Raw genomic sequence first — 16,396 nt, 5'->3', positions numbered from 1 at the left:
AAGTGAATTCTATGCATTACAATGCTCGGATTAATACCTTTTAAATCTGAAATTTGCCAACCCATACTTCCTATCCTATTTCTAACAACTTCTTTTAATTTCTCTTCTTGGACTTGTGTTAATTTGTTAGAGATAATAATAGGTAGAGAATCGCCTTCGCCTAAGAAAGCGTACCTCAAATGACTTGGTAATTCTTTAAGTTCTAATTTAGGTGGAACTACAATTGAAGGCGGAACTGGTCCATCTTCTCGAATCAAAGGTTCTGGGTCCTTATCTTCTAGTTCCTCACTTATTATAGGTTCTATTATTTCTTCTTTTTGAACAATGTCATTTACACATTCTTCAATTAAATCAAGTTTCATACAAGCGAAATCCTCCATAGGATATTTCATCGCTTGATTCATATCAAACTCAATCTTATCATCTCCTATTCGTAAAACTACTTTCCCTTCCGACACATCAACTAGAGCACGTCCCGTGTTCATGAACGGTCTACCAAAGATTAGCGGACAATTTACGTCATAAGCAAAATCTAAAATAACGAAATCGGTAGGAAAAATAAATTTGTCAACTTTAACTAAAACATCCTCAATTATACGGTATGGTCTTTTAGTGGTTTGATCCGCTAATTGCAAAACCATATTGGCACGTTTGATGTCTTCTTCTAAGCCTAACTTATTAAAAATAGATAATGGCATCAAGTTAATGCTTGCTCCTAAATCACAAAGACAACTTGGGAATTCTATATCGCCCAATTTACACGGAATGGTAAAACATCCGGGATCCTTGACTTTTGTGGGCAAATTGCTTGACACAATCGAACTGCAATCTTCAGTTAGCGAAATGGATGAAATTCCTTCCCAACTGATTTTCTTTGAAATTAAATCTTTGAGGAATTTACCATAATTGGGAATTTGCATAATTGCATCCATAAACGTCAAATTAATATGTAAATTTTTAAGTTTGTCTAAAAACGTTAAAAGTTGTTTGTCATAGTCCTTGTTGCGGACTTTGTGTGGAAAAGGTGGTTTGGGTATAAAAGTTTTTGTACTAGAGTCAATTGGTGCATCTTTTTGTTTTAATGTATCCTCTTTGGGCTTCGGTAAATCAGTTCCAGGTAAAGTCGAATTTCCGGGCATTTCCGGGCCTAAGTAGTTTTTTCCTGAACGAAGAGTGATAGCCTTAACATGCTCTTTCAGATTTTCTTCCGTATGGCTTGGAAGACTTCCCTCTTTGCGGGATGGAATTGATTTAGCGAGTTGTCCAATTTGAATCTCCAAATTATGGATGCTAGATGATTGGTTTTTAATAAGCTGATCGAATTTATTCTCGATCCGTTTAAAACCATCGTCGTGATTACTTATTTTTCCGCTCATAGCATCAATGAATTTGTCGATTTTAGAAGATAAAGTGCTAATCGTATCTCTTGATTGATTTTGATAATTATTAGTACGATTTTGATTAGCATTAACATTATTGTTATTATTATCTCTCTAGTTAAAGTTATGATGATTTCTCCATCCAGGATTATATGTATTGGAATAAGGGTTATTAGTTTGGTTTTGTCCTTGGACAAAGTTTACCTGTTCAATCTCACTCATACCTTCGTAATCCACATCTGTTTGGATTGGTTGACCATTAGGATCACACGGTGCCATAAACCTATCAATTTTGTGCGACAAGGCAGAAAATTGGGCTTGCAACATCGCTACTGGATCAAGATTCACTATACCTTTAACTGATGATGTAGTTGAGGATGATGGTTTCGCTACTGGTAGGTGTCCACGTTCCGCGGGCCACATACTGCTGTTGATTGTCATTTCCTCCAAAAGTTCTCTTGCTTGGGCAGATGTTTTCTTCATGAATAACCCTCCAGACATAGCGTCCAATGAACCTCTAGTTGTAGGATTTATTCCATTATAGAATGTTTGCATTAAAAGTTCAGCGGGCAATTGGTGGTGTGGGCATAAACGTTGAAGTTCTTTAAAACGTTCACAAGCCTCATAAAGACTTTCATTATCATTTTGAGAAAAAGATGTTAACTCTTTAATGACTCTTGCGGTTTTTGCTAAAAGAAATTTTTTTGATAAAAATGCTTGAGCTAATTGCTCCCAAGTCTCAATTGATGCGGCTGGCATAGAAGTTAACCATTCTTTGGCTCGATCCTTCAAAGTAAAAGGAAAAAGGCGAAGTTTGATTGCTTCTGCAGTTACATCAGTAATTTTAAAAGTGTCACAAATTTCTAAGAAATTTGTCAAATGGGTATTAGGATTTTCGTTAGGTAACCCGTAAAATGTTACGTTATTTTATAACATATTAAGCAACGCAGGCTTAATCTCAAATTGATTTGTATTAATCTGGGGTCTAACTATACTGTTTGTTACACCGGCCACTCCTGGCCTAGCGTAATCCATAAGTATGGCCATAACTTCTGGCTCGGTAATTTTAGTTTTTATTGGGGTTTGGTTTTTCTTTTTCTTTTTTTTCTTGTTCTTTTTAAGGGTTCTTTCAATTTCTGGGTCAATAGGATCTGGTGACGTGCCCGAACTTCGAGAACTGCGCATAAACTTGAAATTTCGCACGAACCGAAACTACCTATAAAACAGAATTTGAAAAATAAATATGTTAGTAATTGAAAATAAATAAATATAAAAGTTTGAATAAGTATGAATAAACCTAGATTCGTAATAAAACACGAAATTTTAAAATTTTGTCAAAAATTTTGGCGTTCCCCGGCAACGGCGCCAAAAACTTGTTGAGCGATTTCCGCAAGTGCACGGTATACGCTTGTAGTAATAAAAGATATCGATTTCACATGGAATGTTTTTTAACAAAACTTATTTACAATCGGTTAGATTTACTTTTAAGGTTTATAATATGGAAAAATCGTTTAATCGGTTTTGGTTTTGAAATTGCTAGAATAAGAATTAGATTAGAGTATGAAGACGTTAGAAAGTATCTGATTAAAAATGAATTTGCAAAACATGAACGTTTTAGTACTTTAGAAAAGTAAACAAGTATGCTCGTTTGCATTAAGCAAAGAAAACAACTTTAAACTTTGCACGAATTATAAAGATGAAATAAATGACGGAACCTCTAATTAATATACTTTGAACGCGACAAAACCCTTATCCAGGATAATTGCCCTTAATCAAATTAAAACTCTACCGAGAGAATAATTTGTTTAAGTGTTCAACAAAGTTTTCTTGTAAAGATTTTGAATTAAATACGTTTTAATGAAAACACCAGCAGTCACTTTAGTGCATTGGTTACTATAAGTGCTGCATAAAAATCTATCGAATAGAACAGACTTTATTAGATGAAATATAAATTGATACAAGTTTACAGAGAACATGGAGCATTGAATTCTTCGACGGCGTGCAAGTGAACGGGTTGTCAATCCTTTCCTTGGGTTTCGTTAGAGTTTGTCAGGCTCAGGGACGAATCCTCTACTCAATATTCTCGCTGAATCTTCATAATAGAGACTGGGTCGGTCCACTACCAAAATGTAAACTAAACTGGAACAATGTCTAAACGCTACTGAATTTGTTATTATTTTGTAAACAATGCGTGTACATCATATTGCTTTTGAACAGAATCGAAATCTAACTTCTGAATCACTTGATTCGGAATTTCTTCATCAATTCTACACTAATCTCTTTCTTCTACGCATATAACATTATATCATTATTCTATTATTATCTTCAACTCTCCATCAACTCTTTATTTATAGATGTTGAAGAGTCTTGATTGAAGTGTCGTGTCCGTTGTGAAGGATCGTGTCCGCTGTGAAAGGACATCATTATCCACCCAAACGATCGCGTTTCGTCGAAAACGAAAGTGTGTAACTAGGCTCTAAAATCTCCTGCTCGTACCGAGAATTATTAAATTCTCTACCGAGAATGGGGGAGCATCAATTGTACTTCGGACGAAGGGAAAAAAGGCTGAAGGATGCGTGTCGCGACCGTGAATAGGGGGGTCGCGGTCGCGGCACGGAGCTTTTTCGGTTTTTTGGCTCTTGTTCGTGTCTTCGACTTGGCGTTATTAATTTCTATCGTCTTTGTCTCCTTTTGTAGGGCTTTTCTTCTATTTTTGAGCTCTTTTTACTCTTATTTGGATTTTACCAAATGTTTATGTACCTTGCACGAAAGAAACATATTCGAGAGTAAAAGTATTCTAAACAGTTATAAATAGCATAAATTCGTAGCAATATTGATGTAATTATTGATGATATTTTAAGTATATTTTGGGTTTAACACTAGCAATTTGAGAAGTCGACCTAGCCAAAGCATGTGCCACACTATTTGCCTGTCTTCTAATGAAACGGATTGAGTAACCGTTGTTAACTTCCACTAACCTCTTGCATTTAGAAATAATATCACCAAATTCAGAAAAATCCAAATTAGATGATCTAAAAGCATCACAAGTCAATTGAGAATCAACCTAAAAAACCACCTGATCAAAACCCAACCATCAAACCCATTTAATTGCTTGCAGCAACGCAAAGGCCTCACCTTCCCTAATATCCATTTGAAAATTTACAGAATCAGTTCTGGCATGAAGGAACGTACCAGCGGAGTTACGCACAATTGCCCCCATTTCAGTTCGATTTTCCGAGGAAAACAATGCCATATCAGAAGAACACCAAACTGAACCAGGTAGTGGTATGTGCCAACAGTAGTCACATTGAGAAATCAAACGATGCTGCCTCGAAACAACCTTCAACGCTTGGGCCTGCTGCCAGTCTGTTAGACACTTCATTCCACCAAACACAACCTCCGAAGTAGACGTAACAACCTGTTGCCAGAAAAATACATTGCGAGCCCTCCACTAACTCCAAAGAATTGACATGAATATCTCCGCCCTTACCTACCACCAAACCTGCAAACAGAGAAGAAAAGAGCAGCAAAATTTTCTGCATTAACAGAGATACCAGAAATGAATTCCAACAATCCCACAACAGTCCACACCTCCCTTAACTTCGGACATAACACAAATAAATGCCAAATATCTTCTACATCCTCCGAACACATAACACATGACCCGTTAACATCCACCCCCGATCACGAAGTCGTGTCCTAGTAGGTAGGCAATTGTGCACCAAACGCCAACAAAAGTAACGAATTTTAAATTGAATTAAAACATTATATATTATAAAACAAATTTTTTTCTAAAAAAATATGTATTGTGAAAAGAAGAGAATAAATCAAATGTCAAATCAATATTTTGAATAGATAAAAAGCCAAATCATTCTTATCATTCTTAATAAGTGAAAGAATATTTTAAATTGAAACTTTAGCCTTTTTATGTATAGAAATAAAACCATTATAATATTCTCATTTAAAAATATATTATAGATTTAGCAGTAATTTAGTTTTCTTTTTTATGATCGTTTTTCCATTTTAAACGAGAGATAGGAAATGTTTACTGATTTGTTTTTCTTTAACTAATATCTATTATCTTCGAAAAATAACAAACAACTATATCAAAAAACAAGAAGCAACATCTAGATAAAGTGGGTTTTTAGGCCACATTTGTTTCATAATATTTTAATTTAAGAGAAAACAATGGAGTTCGGTTCGGTATGCGGTTTAAATCGAACTGATACACACTCCTACTTGAGGGGTAACATGATATTAAAAGGTATTTTAATCTTTTTGATTGTTAAGGGTATTATTGTCTTTTATATTTATATATAAAGAACGTTATGCTTAGTCTTTAGGGTTAACTATTCACATCCTGCTTTCCTTCTACTTAACTCCATCTTCTTCGTTTGAGAATCTTTGATCTGATTTCTTAGGTTAAAAAGAAATGAAATAAAATGAAATCCGAATACATATTCTTATCAGGTTTGTTTGATGATTATCATTTGAAACTGATTTCATATATATAATCTCATTCATATGATCATTTTAAGTTAGTTACCTTTTCTTTGTTTTTGCAGAAAAAAGGATGGTCAAGAAACCCGAAAGAAATCCATATCCAGATATGAGTGCTTCATCCGATCTTTTGGAAACTCATAGCAATGATTGCATAATGTTGCCGGCAAAAACTCTGTTGTCAGACTCAGACGAATTGAGACTGCATGTAAGTTGGTCTGCTGGAAAATTTTAGAATATAAGAAAGTCGATTCATTGTTTTCTAACTTATCTTTTCCGGAATATTTTTTCGCTATTCAAAATTTCAACAATTGAATACTTTTAAGCTTTCAACCCTTCTTTTAGTGATTTTTTTGGTAAAAAAGGAAGATTCCAATCACTTTCAGAAGTATTTCAATGGTATTCTAACATTAAATGTAACTTATTGTAAAGGTCATATGTGTTTGTGAAACAATTTAGAATTCAATCATTAATGAGAAAGAGTTCAATTAGTAGTTCATAAAGAGTTCAATTAGTAGTTTAATTAATAGAAAGAATGAAAAAGAAAGTTTTTGGATTGGTTGATTGTGTTCTTAAGTTTTTTTTTACTGATTAACATAACTATTAATCTGGGAATGCGGAATAGTGATCTGGGTCTCCGTCGGGGAGGTCTTGCTTTCTCGTGGGTCGGCCCTGCACGGGGATCGGTCCCTGCGGACACTCCGAAGATTCAGATAGTTAGTTATTCTTAGAGAGCTTTTTAAACTAGTGTGAATGAAGTAGAGAGGTTCTGAGTTGCCCGATCTGTGCTTCTTCCTTTAATGGCCTATTTATATCGGACAGACTTGGGCCTCGGGGCCCTCTGCCGCACTGGCCCATTTGCTTGTCGAACGCTGATGGGCCTCTTGGGCCTTAAGGTGATCATCCGAATCAAGTGGTCCCCCCCCCGGCGATGTTAGCCGAGCATTTCATGCGAGGAGACATTGGTTTAAAAGGATTTTATTCCTCTTTTGACAAGTGGTAGACAGCTGGACGTGAAGGTGCCCGATTTCCCCATTTGAGACCGTTCAGAACTTTGCATGCGTTCGTGGATATTAGTGCGTAATTTATTGCTCCTTCATTAAATGCATCCGCATGCGCCGTAAAAGACACCTTGAACCTCGTGCGTTGCCGGCGCCTCCGTTTTTGGCTGGCTATAAAAAGCAGGGGAAAATCCTCTTGTTTGGTTTACTTCGCTAGATTTTGCTCTCACTGTGAGTTTGGCCGTTGCGGTTTCCGTTGGAGTAACTATTTTTTGTGATCGTTTCGTCGTTAGTTCGTCGTTCGCTCGCACTTACTGGCCACCGAGTATACTGATTTTGGCGACGTTCCTCTGTAGATTCTCCGCGACGCTTGTCGTAACCTTTTAAGTTTAGTTGTAACGCTTATCTCTCCTGTTTTTAGTTCTTGTTTAGTTTGTTTTCTTTCTAGGGAGGGGGAGTATGTCAGAGGGTTCTTCGCGAGGAGTCCTAAAGCGACTGCCGCCAGTGACGCCGAGCGATTTTACACTTCGAGACGCTTCTCGCAAATGGTCGGTAAAGCGAAAAAGACGAGTAGGGACGGCGGAGGAGGGCGGTGCTACTACTGGAAAGAAAAAGAAAACCGTTGTGATACGCGAGCCGCCCAGCGTTGAGCATCCCCTTGGAGGACCCGCCGCCGGTACTCTTGAAGTAGTTGTGGTTGTACCCGAGGGAGTGATTACCGAAGAGCGACCTTTGACCTCGATCTACGAACAAATGCGGGAAAAGGTGTAGGAAGACGTGGGGTCCATCGTGGCTTCGTGGGGGCGGAATTGGTCTTTTTGACCAATTCCCGCAGGCCTGCTCACCGAGCAGGGCGAGCTGCTCGGCGAGCAGGGCTACTCGCACCGAGCAGCCCCCTGCTCGCCGAGCAGGCACCTGGTGGCCTGCTCGCCGAGAGTAGCCCTGCTCGCCGAGCAGCTCGCCCTGCTCGGCGAGCAGGCCTGCGCCACGAAGCCACGATGGACCCCACGTCTTCCCACACCAATAAGGACACGAAAATAGGTCAAAAAGAGGGCCGAGACACGCCTATAAATAGAGTTTTTCCAATGTAATTTAGATATCTTTTATCTTTGTAATTTTCTTAGTTTTCCTCTTGAGAAATCCTCTCCACCTCCTCCACATCCTTCAAACCTCCATTGAAGACACCTCCGAAGCTCCGTTCACCGAGGATTGCTCAAGCTCCATCCTTAAGTCCTAGAAAGACGCCTGCATTGGTAGACAGGTTCCCTGAAAGGGATTTTTCTTCTTTTACATTCTGTCTAGCCTCTGATACATGTTATGAATTCTAGGCTCATTGTAACTTCGTGACAATATTCTCCATCTTTGATATATATTATAGTTCTTGTTCATTCAATTGTTTTAATGCTTTAATCTTTGTCTTACGCTTTGTCTGATTGGTTTAACTCATTCGATAATCCCAAAATCAAGTTGGCACATATTGCGAGCTGAATCTGACCTAGTCAGTGCCTATAGGATTGACGACCCTATAGAAGATTAAGCCCAAATTGCTGAGCCTTAGAGCTAGTTTCGGCCTTACAAGGGAATCACGAACTAGGAACTTTAGGAGGATAGGTCGGGTTAATCGCCTCGGACACAAGTGACTTAGGTTTTAATTCAATTGCTTAAATATTCTATTTTCATTATCATCGTATCCCTTCATGTTCCTTCGGATAATTGAATTGGTAAAAGATCACTTAGGAGTAGTTTAACTTAATTAAGGGTAGAGTAACTTAATTAGGCGTAGAATAACTTAGTTAGAATCAGATAACTTAGCTAGGAATAGTATAATTCAACCTAGGAGTAGATTAACTTAGAAAAACCAACTCAAAACCCCCTAAGCCTAGATAACACCTAAAACCAAGTAACTCGATACTTGCAGAAATAAATCATGTGGACGATAACATGGACTTAACCAGAAATTTATTAGACGGGGTACACTTATCCCTTAGTGAGTTCTCATCTCTAACTTAGGTGAGGGCGCATCAAGTTTTTGGCGCCGTTGCTCTATTCGCCGAGCGACTGCCGGGGGTCCCCGAGACTCGATTTTTGCCTGAAATTGATCATGTTTTAACCTGCACACGCACATAAACTCCAAACAACATTAGTCCAAGGGCTAAATTGACCCGTCAATCGCTTATTTGAGCAAACGCTTCGTTTGGTGCGACTTTTGACGGATCAATTAGCTTTAAAAGATAACGGAATTATAATATGCATGCCATTTTGGCCGTATTTGCCTAAATTGATCATAAAACGAGCCTAAACAACGAAAAGTAAATAAAACGTTTCCAATTTCTAACTAACTCGCACAAAAGCATTTAAATGCGAGAATTGCTCGCTTATTAACTAAATAACGCTAAAACCCGTCCTAAAACCGTACCCAAAGATAGGGGTTTTTGGACCCTATCAATACTATATTTGGAAGCAATGGCGAATGGCCCAGCTAGCTGGCTGGTCGCAAGCGGATTTTGAAAAATGGAAACGCGGGTATAATTTCTCGGACGGAGAGCTGGCGGAGTTGGAGGCGATAACCGTAAATGTTGCCATTGTAGGTGAGGGGTCCGGGTTGTAAATTTCATTCCGTAATTTTGACGTGCTTTTCTTTCTTGAAATGTGTATTTATCATGATGCTATTGGTGCAGGTCCAGGTAATCCGTGTGTTAGTATGGATTTTGATCCGAACGAGTTCGGTGTTGGTCTTGAGACTGCGAAGGAAGCCTTCGCCAGGCCCTCCGGGTCCTTGGCCTCGTTCTCATCACTTGAAGATGCGAACCAGGTGCTGTAGAGTATGGGGGGCGTGCTGGCTGTGCATGCTGACAGTGGTGTTGCTGGCGACATTCCGCAAGGGATGCCGGTTGAAGGGGGTGAGGTCGAAGAAAATACGGGGGTGACTGCTGTGGAGAAAACACAAAGCGAGCAGCAAATGCAAGGGCCCGTTACTCGGAAGCAGAAGAAAGATAAAGGCAAGGCTGTCGTTGGGATCGAGCAAGAGAAAATACGTGCTGGAGAGGATGCCGTTGGGCACGAAAGCTCCAAGCGAGCGTGTTCCGACAGTGGGAATGACCTGGAGGCGGGGATGATGGACCGGCTGGGCGACCACCCGGAGATGATGAAAAGAATGGATGCTAAAATTGCTAAGTTTCGAGAGTATGTGATTGGCTTGTCAGTGCATTCTAACATGGTGACGTCCGACCTTGCGAGGGCGATGGCTCGCGTCGCAAAGATGCCCGGTGAAGTGATGCGGATGGACGGTGTGTCCAAAATGAATCTGGGGGGTGGAGACTCTGTCGGCGCTCGGAGTGGTAAGTTACGATTTTTTTTGTTTAGATTTATTTCTGCCAACTGTGCCTTTAACCGATCAAATCCTACGCAGGCCATTCAAAATGCTAACAAGGTGTTCGACATGTGCGTGAACGATGAGAATTTATTTCGCGATATGGATCAAGGTCTGCGCAATGCAGTGAAGGACCTGGAGACGGCTAACGGGAAAGTGGCCGCTGCCGGGGACCTATTAGTGCACCGAGGAGGCGAGATTGCTGTGCTGAGCGAGAAGCTAAAAGTGGAGACGGGGTGCCGGTTGGAGCAGTCGAGAAAGTTGGCATGTGCGGTCGAGGAGCTTCGTTTCTACAAAGTTTTGTTTAGGGCGGCTACCTTGTGGGTTCGCCGAGTCAAGGAGCAGATGGACGAGAGGGCAAAGCGAGCTACTACGTTATCTGTTGAGAACGAAAAGCTTAGACAGGATCTTGAGGCAGCTCGGAAAGAGGCCAAAGAACTGCAGGCCCTCGCGGGAGCTCGTGAGGAGAAACTGATCAAGATAGACCGGATGATGATTATCACCGCTGCCCATGCCGCGGGTCATGAGATTCCTCAAGAGGTTGTCTTCTCCCCGAACGTTTATGACAAAGCTGCCGTGGCGAATGACGTAACGTTCTGTGGTCGCTTCAAAAAGGAGTAGGTGGAGATGAAGACGTGTTCCTCTACATGCCGCTTTTGCTTTTCAAATATGTAATAATATGTTTGTACGACCTATATCCTGAAATATCTTTTGGCAGTTTTATTTTGATCATTATCATGCACTCTTGATTTGATTTGAGATTAATTAATGTGGTTGTCAAGTCTTTTTTACTCTTACTATAAATAGGAGTCGGTTTTCTTGCTTATGCTTCTCGTTTAAAAGCTCCCCTCTTGATTTTAGTACTTGTATCCTTCGCTATTTGCTTGCCTTTATTGTCTTGATGTCGCTCCGGGACGTGGTGAATTCTGCCAAGATGCTCGAAGTGCAAAAGGCCATCTCGACGATGCCCCATCCCTACGTGTATTGCCCCCCGACGGATGATCCTGAGCTAGATAGGAAAGTGCGGTACGCCTCCCCGGTCTGGATGAATCGGGGTTTCTCGCGGAGAAGCCGAAACGGGGAGAGTGAGAGCTCTGTACCCTATACTGGATCCGCGATGGACTCATGCGAAGTTGTGATCATCGCTTTTTCTTCAACTGAGAAGAAAAACTGGTCACAAGATGGGATTGGGTTCTTGAACCCCGACGAGTCAGTGGTGCCCGTGACAAATCCTCATCCTGCTTGGGTTAGGCGGTTGCTGGCCGATGAACTAGACAGGGTTATGAACCTTCCTCTTGAGCTGGAGAACCGTCGTCCTGGGCGTCATGCTTCACCAACCCGTCCCAATGCGGCAACGTTCGTCGATCCGTTGAAACCGCGCAGCGTAGTGTTTCTGAAATTCTCGAGACAGGGATTTCTGGGGCCTATTCCGGCTGACCCGGAACACCGAGTGACTCATGTGGAGAAAGCATGCTTATACCATAGGCAGAACGGGCATAATACCGAAGAATGCATTGATTGGCAAGCCGTGCATCAAGCCCTTATGGATGCGGAGGCTATTCCGAACCCTGACGGTGTTCTTGCTACTCTCGAGTGATTGTGACGCTTTTGATATGTAGTTTTTTTTTTTTGTATTTTGGCCGTGGTTGTGGCCTTTCTTTTGTGATGAACTCATGGCATGTTGTGCCCGTTATAAAATATGTCTAAGCCGTTCTGCCTGTTTTTGTGTACCCTGGAAATTCCGCGTTAGTGAGCATTGACCATGTTTGTTTAGTGTTGTTTAACGGAGCGTGAACCGGAGTGCTTATTCGCAACAACGTGGTTATAATACGAGATTGTCGCGGTGTTATAGCGGAGAACGCGCAGTGGTGTCCGCCCGCAAATCATAGAATACCAAAATGCGATGGTTATGCTAGGTCGAAGGCGATTGAGATGCTCGATAGGCCTTCGGATAGCATATAGATGTTATTGTAGCGGACAACGCATTGTTGTGCCCGCTTTTGAGCAATTGATAACAATATGGGATTGTTGGGCGATTGCGAAGGCTATCGAGATGCTTGATAACCCTTGGGATAGCATATAGATGCTCTTGTAGCGGAAAACGCATTATTGTGCCCGCTTTTGAGCAATCGAAAATAACATGGAAGGCGATCAAGATGCTCGATAAGCCTTGGGATAGCATATAGATGCTCTTGTGCTGCGAGGGCCGAAACAGGGAGTTCGCTTTCGATTCTCGTCAAGGTGAGGTTTTTCAACAAAACACAAAGAAAAGAACGAGAAACCTTTATTGATGATTTTCCTTACAAGCTATTGATAATACTTCTTCAATGTCTGGATATTCCAGCTATTGTCGTAGACCAAACCGTCTAAAGAGGCGATCTTGTAAGCTCCATTGTGGAGAATGGTGTCGATCTTGTATGGTCCTTCCCATGATTGGCCGAGCTTGCCTTAAGCCAATAGGGACTGTGCAGCTGCGGCGTCTCTAAGCACAAGGTCTCCGACTTGAAAAGTGCGGGGGCGAACTCTCCTATCATGATAACGCGCTATGTTCTGCTTATGGGCCGTGATGTGCAATAGAGCATTAAGGCGCTCCTCCTCTAGTCGGTCACTAGCTTCCGCGAGCTCCGCGCTGTTGTCGACCTCTTCGAAACTGGTCTGTTGGGGAGAGCGAAGGATGATCTCAGACGGTGCCATTGCTTCTGCTCCGTAAGCGAGGAAAAAAGGAGTGCATCCTGTTCCCGAGTGAGGGGTAGTGCGGTATGACCACAATATTACCGCAATGTGGTCGGGCCATGCCCTGCCTTGGTCGGATAGGCGCGCTTTGATTCCTCACAGGAGCGTCCGGTTGCTTACCTCAGTGAGGCCGTTGCTCTGAGGGTGCGCGACCGAGGTGTATCGCCCTTTGATGCCCCATTCCGCGCAGAAATCGCGGAACTGACCGCAGTCGAACTGCCTCCCATTATCCGTGATGAAGGAGTGAGGGACCCTGAATCGGTATATGATTGCTCGTTTGAGGAAACCGATCACGTTATCTGCTGTTATCTTGGCAATTGCTTCAGCCTCGATCCACTTGGTAAAATGATCGACTGCCACTACAACGAAGCGCTTTTGAGCTAAAGCCATCGGGAAAGGGCCGAGCAGGTCAACGCCCCACACCGTGAATGGCCAAGGTGTGACAATGCCTTTGAATGGAGCCATCGGGGTGTGATGAGTGTTGGCGTGTAGCTGACACGCCTGACAACCGCGAACTAGACGTGTCGCATCGGAATCCAGGGTCTGCCAGTAGAGCCCCTGGAGCCGGGCCTTCTTCGCAATTGTTCGGGCGCCCTGATGTGAGCTACAGACGCCCTGGTGAATTTCTTTTAGACAGTGATCGCCCTCCTCCTCGGATATACAGCGCAACCAGGGATGCGTGGCGGATTTCCGATAAAGTAAGTCATCATGCAATGCATAACGCCAAGAACGTCGGACAACGAGGGATGCCTGTGTCCGATCTGCGGGGAGTGTTCCGTCCTGAAGATATTTGATAATTGGACATCTCCATCCCCCTGCCGCGGCGTTTGCCAGATCGATCTGTAGCGAGCTTTCTACGCGAATGGCCGGTGCCCCGGCGACCTCGATGAGGGTGCTCAGGTCATTGGACTGTTCGCCCGCTGTTAGAGCGGCGATAGCATCCGCCTCCTCATTCTCCTCTCGTGGTACCAGTATGAGATCGAGGGTTATTCCTTTCGTTTTGAGGTCGTTGATCAAGGATGTGGCGAGGGCTAAGTATTGGCACATCGTCGGATCTTTTGCCTTGTAGGTGCCGCTGACGTGGCTGACGATGAGCTTTGAGTCTGAGTATATCGTCAGATGTCCGTTCGCTATAGTTTTCGACAATCGAAGAGCTGCGATCAAGGCCTCATACTCTGCCTGATTATTTGTGGTTAGGAAATTGAGCCGGACGGCGTAGCGCATGTGGAGATTGTTGGGTCCTTGAATGGCTATGCCAGCGCCTGCCCGTCCTGGAGCGCAGGACCCATCTATGCTCATAGTCCAGACGTAGCTGGTGCTAGCCGTTGTTGTCTTGGGGTTGGTGGTAGATGAGCCGGTGAATTCGACAATGAAGTCGGATAGTACTTGAGCCTTGATCGTCGTGCGGGGCACAAACTGTACGTCAAATTGTGATAGCCGAACGGACCAGTTGGTGATTCGTCCGGAGACCTCTGGCTTTTGGACGGTCTTTTTCAGCGGGTAATTGGTTCTGACCACAACCGTATGTGCTTGGAAGTACGGTCTCAGACGCTCTGACGCTTGAGTTATAGCGAACAGAGCCTTTTCGACTTCGGAGTATCGGACCTCGGCTCCCTTCAACACTTTGCTCAGAAAGTAGATTGGGTAAAGCTCTGTCCCCTTTTCCTGAGTTAAAATGACTCCTACTGTTTCATCGGCGATGGTGAAGTATAGGTGAATATCCTGCTCTGGTACCGGCACCGACAGCAGTGGGGGTGTGGCGAGGAAACTTTTGATGGCGTTGAACGCAGCCTGGCAGTCTGCAGACCACTTTAAGGGATGCTCCTTTTTTATTGCCTTATAAAAGGGCAGACACCGCTGTGCCGAGCAAGAGATGAAACGTCCTAAAGCGATGATCCTTCCATTGAGTCTTTGAACCCCTTGCAGGTCACGCGGTGGCTCCATTGCCAAGACTGCCTCGATCTTCGCGGGGTTAGGCTCGATGCCCTTCTTTGACACCACGCAACCCAGGAACTTGCCGCTGCGAATTCCGAAGAAACATTTCTCCGGGTTTAGCTTAAGGTTATAGGCTCTGAAAATCTTAAACACCTCCGCCAAATCTCACGGATGGTCGCCTTCTTCGGTGCTGAGGACCACCATGTCATCGATGTACACTTGTACTGTCTTGCCAATGAGATGGGCGAACATCTTATCTACCAACCGCTGGTACGTGGCCCCCGCATTCTTTAACCTAAAAGGCATGACATTGTAGCAATACGTGCCTTCATGCGTAATGAAGGAGGTTTTCTCGGCGTCGGGGTCCAAAGGGATCTGCTGGAATCTAGCGATGGCATCGAACTGAGACAAAATCTTGCGACCAGCAGTTTGATCAAGGAGCTGATCTATATTAGGCAGCAGGTAAGAATCCTTGGGGTAAGCTTTATTAACATTTGTAAAATCTACACACATGCGGTACTTTTCGCTGGCTTTCTTTACAAGTACAACGTTAGAAAGCCAGTCCGAATAGTGAACCTCGCGAATAAACTTTACAGCTAGGAGTTTGTCAATCTCTGCCTTTACTGTGACCTGCTTGTCCTTTGCCTGTACTCGCATCTTCTGCTTCAAGGGTTCGACGGAGGGGTCGATGCTCAGTCTGTGCACTGCTTGATCAGGTGAGACCCCCGTGATGTCCTCGGTGCACCAAGCGAACACATCCGAGTGTTCTGACAAGACAGCTTTGATCTCGTCGGCCAAAGGGGATGCGAGCTTGGTCCCGATCTTCACAGTCTGGTTATCCCCGAGGACACAGTCATCGACCGGCTCGATGGGCACGGAATTATAACCCCTCACGTCCATCAGACCGTCCTCCAGGTAGAGCGCTGTCCGGGGCTGAGTTGCCTCCCACTGCAATCTTTTGGCCAACATGCGATCTCCCTGGATGGTGATCCTTCCGTGCTGAATCGGCAAGGTCAAGCATAATCCGGAGATATCAATCGTGGCTCTCAAGGTAGCCAGCAGGGGCCTTCCGATGATGGCGTTGTAGGCAAGGGGGATATCGACCACCACCCATTCTGCAGTCTCCTCGGTTTCCTCGACTCCTTCGGCGAAAATAGTAGGCAATGTGATAACTCCCTTGACCGGGACTTCGATCTCTGACAGGCCGACTAGGGGGAAAGTTCCAGCTCTGAGGGCAGTGTGAGTATTCTTCATCGCGCGGAGTGCCATCCAGGTGAGCAGGTTCACCGAACTTCCCGTGTCTACTAGCACCAGGTGCGTTTTAAAGCCGGTGATGTTGATAGTGACAACAAGAGCTTCCGAATGGTTGGTCCGGAGGGTGGTTGTACCGTCAGGGTTTGTCCGACTGCCTTCCTCTCACGGGAGCTCTCCGGTGGTGCGGAGAGCGCTGGTACCCCCTCCCTTATAACGTGTATCTC

The 16,396-nt window shown here is 43.5% G+C and overlaps 1 protein-coding gene and 1 non-coding gene across 3 annotated transcripts; one reads left to right on the top strand and one right to left on the bottom strand.

Moving 5' to 3' along the window:
• The first annotated feature begins 1,950 nt into the window (after nt 1-1,950).
• On the top strand, nt 1,951-2,057 carry LOC136234323 (small nucleolar RNA R71). Its single transcript, XR_010691212.1, has one exon. It is a non-coding gene; the product is annotated as a small nucleolar RNA R71 (small nucleolar RNA).
• Nucleotides 2,058-3,084: 1,027 nt separating this feature from the next.
• Nucleotides 3,085-14,927, bottom strand: LOC136232360 (uncharacterized). 2 transcript variants are annotated; one of them, XR_010690472.1, is made up of 2 exons: nt 5,926-7,686; nt 3,085-4,881 (listed from the first exon to the last, which is right to left on the bottom strand). XR_010690472.1 is itself a non-coding variant. In XM_066021469.1 (2 exons), exon 1 carries the CDS (start codon nt 14,925-14,927, stop codon nt 13,080-13,082), a length of 1,848 nt encoding a protein of 615 aa, XP_065877541.1. In that variant the 3' UTR covers nt 3,301-4,881; nt 8,833-13,079. The 2 variants fall into 2 exon arrangements, 1 of the variants encoding a protein (XP_065877541.1); XM_066021469.1 differs by lacking the exon at nt 5,926-7,686 and adding an exon at nt 8,833-14,927 and having other exon boundaries at nt 3,301-4,881.
• Nucleotides 14,928-16,396: the final 1,469 nt, after the last annotated feature.

The sequence above is a fragment of the Euphorbia lathyris genome, chromosome 6 (genome assembly GCF_963576675.1).
Source record: "Euphorbia lathyris chromosome 6, ddEupLath1.1, whole genome shotgun sequence".
Classification (NCBI taxonomy): Eukaryota; Viridiplantae; Streptophyta; class Magnoliopsida; order Malpighiales; family Euphorbiaceae; genus Euphorbia; species Euphorbia lathyris.
This window is presented reverse-complemented; position numbering and strand designations above follow the sequence as displayed.

Coding starts and splice junctions, on each gene's coding strand:
- LOC136232360 (XM_066021469.1), bottom strand. CDS start 14,927: ATGGAGCCACCGCGTGACCTGCAAGGGGTTCAAAGACTCAATGGAAGG.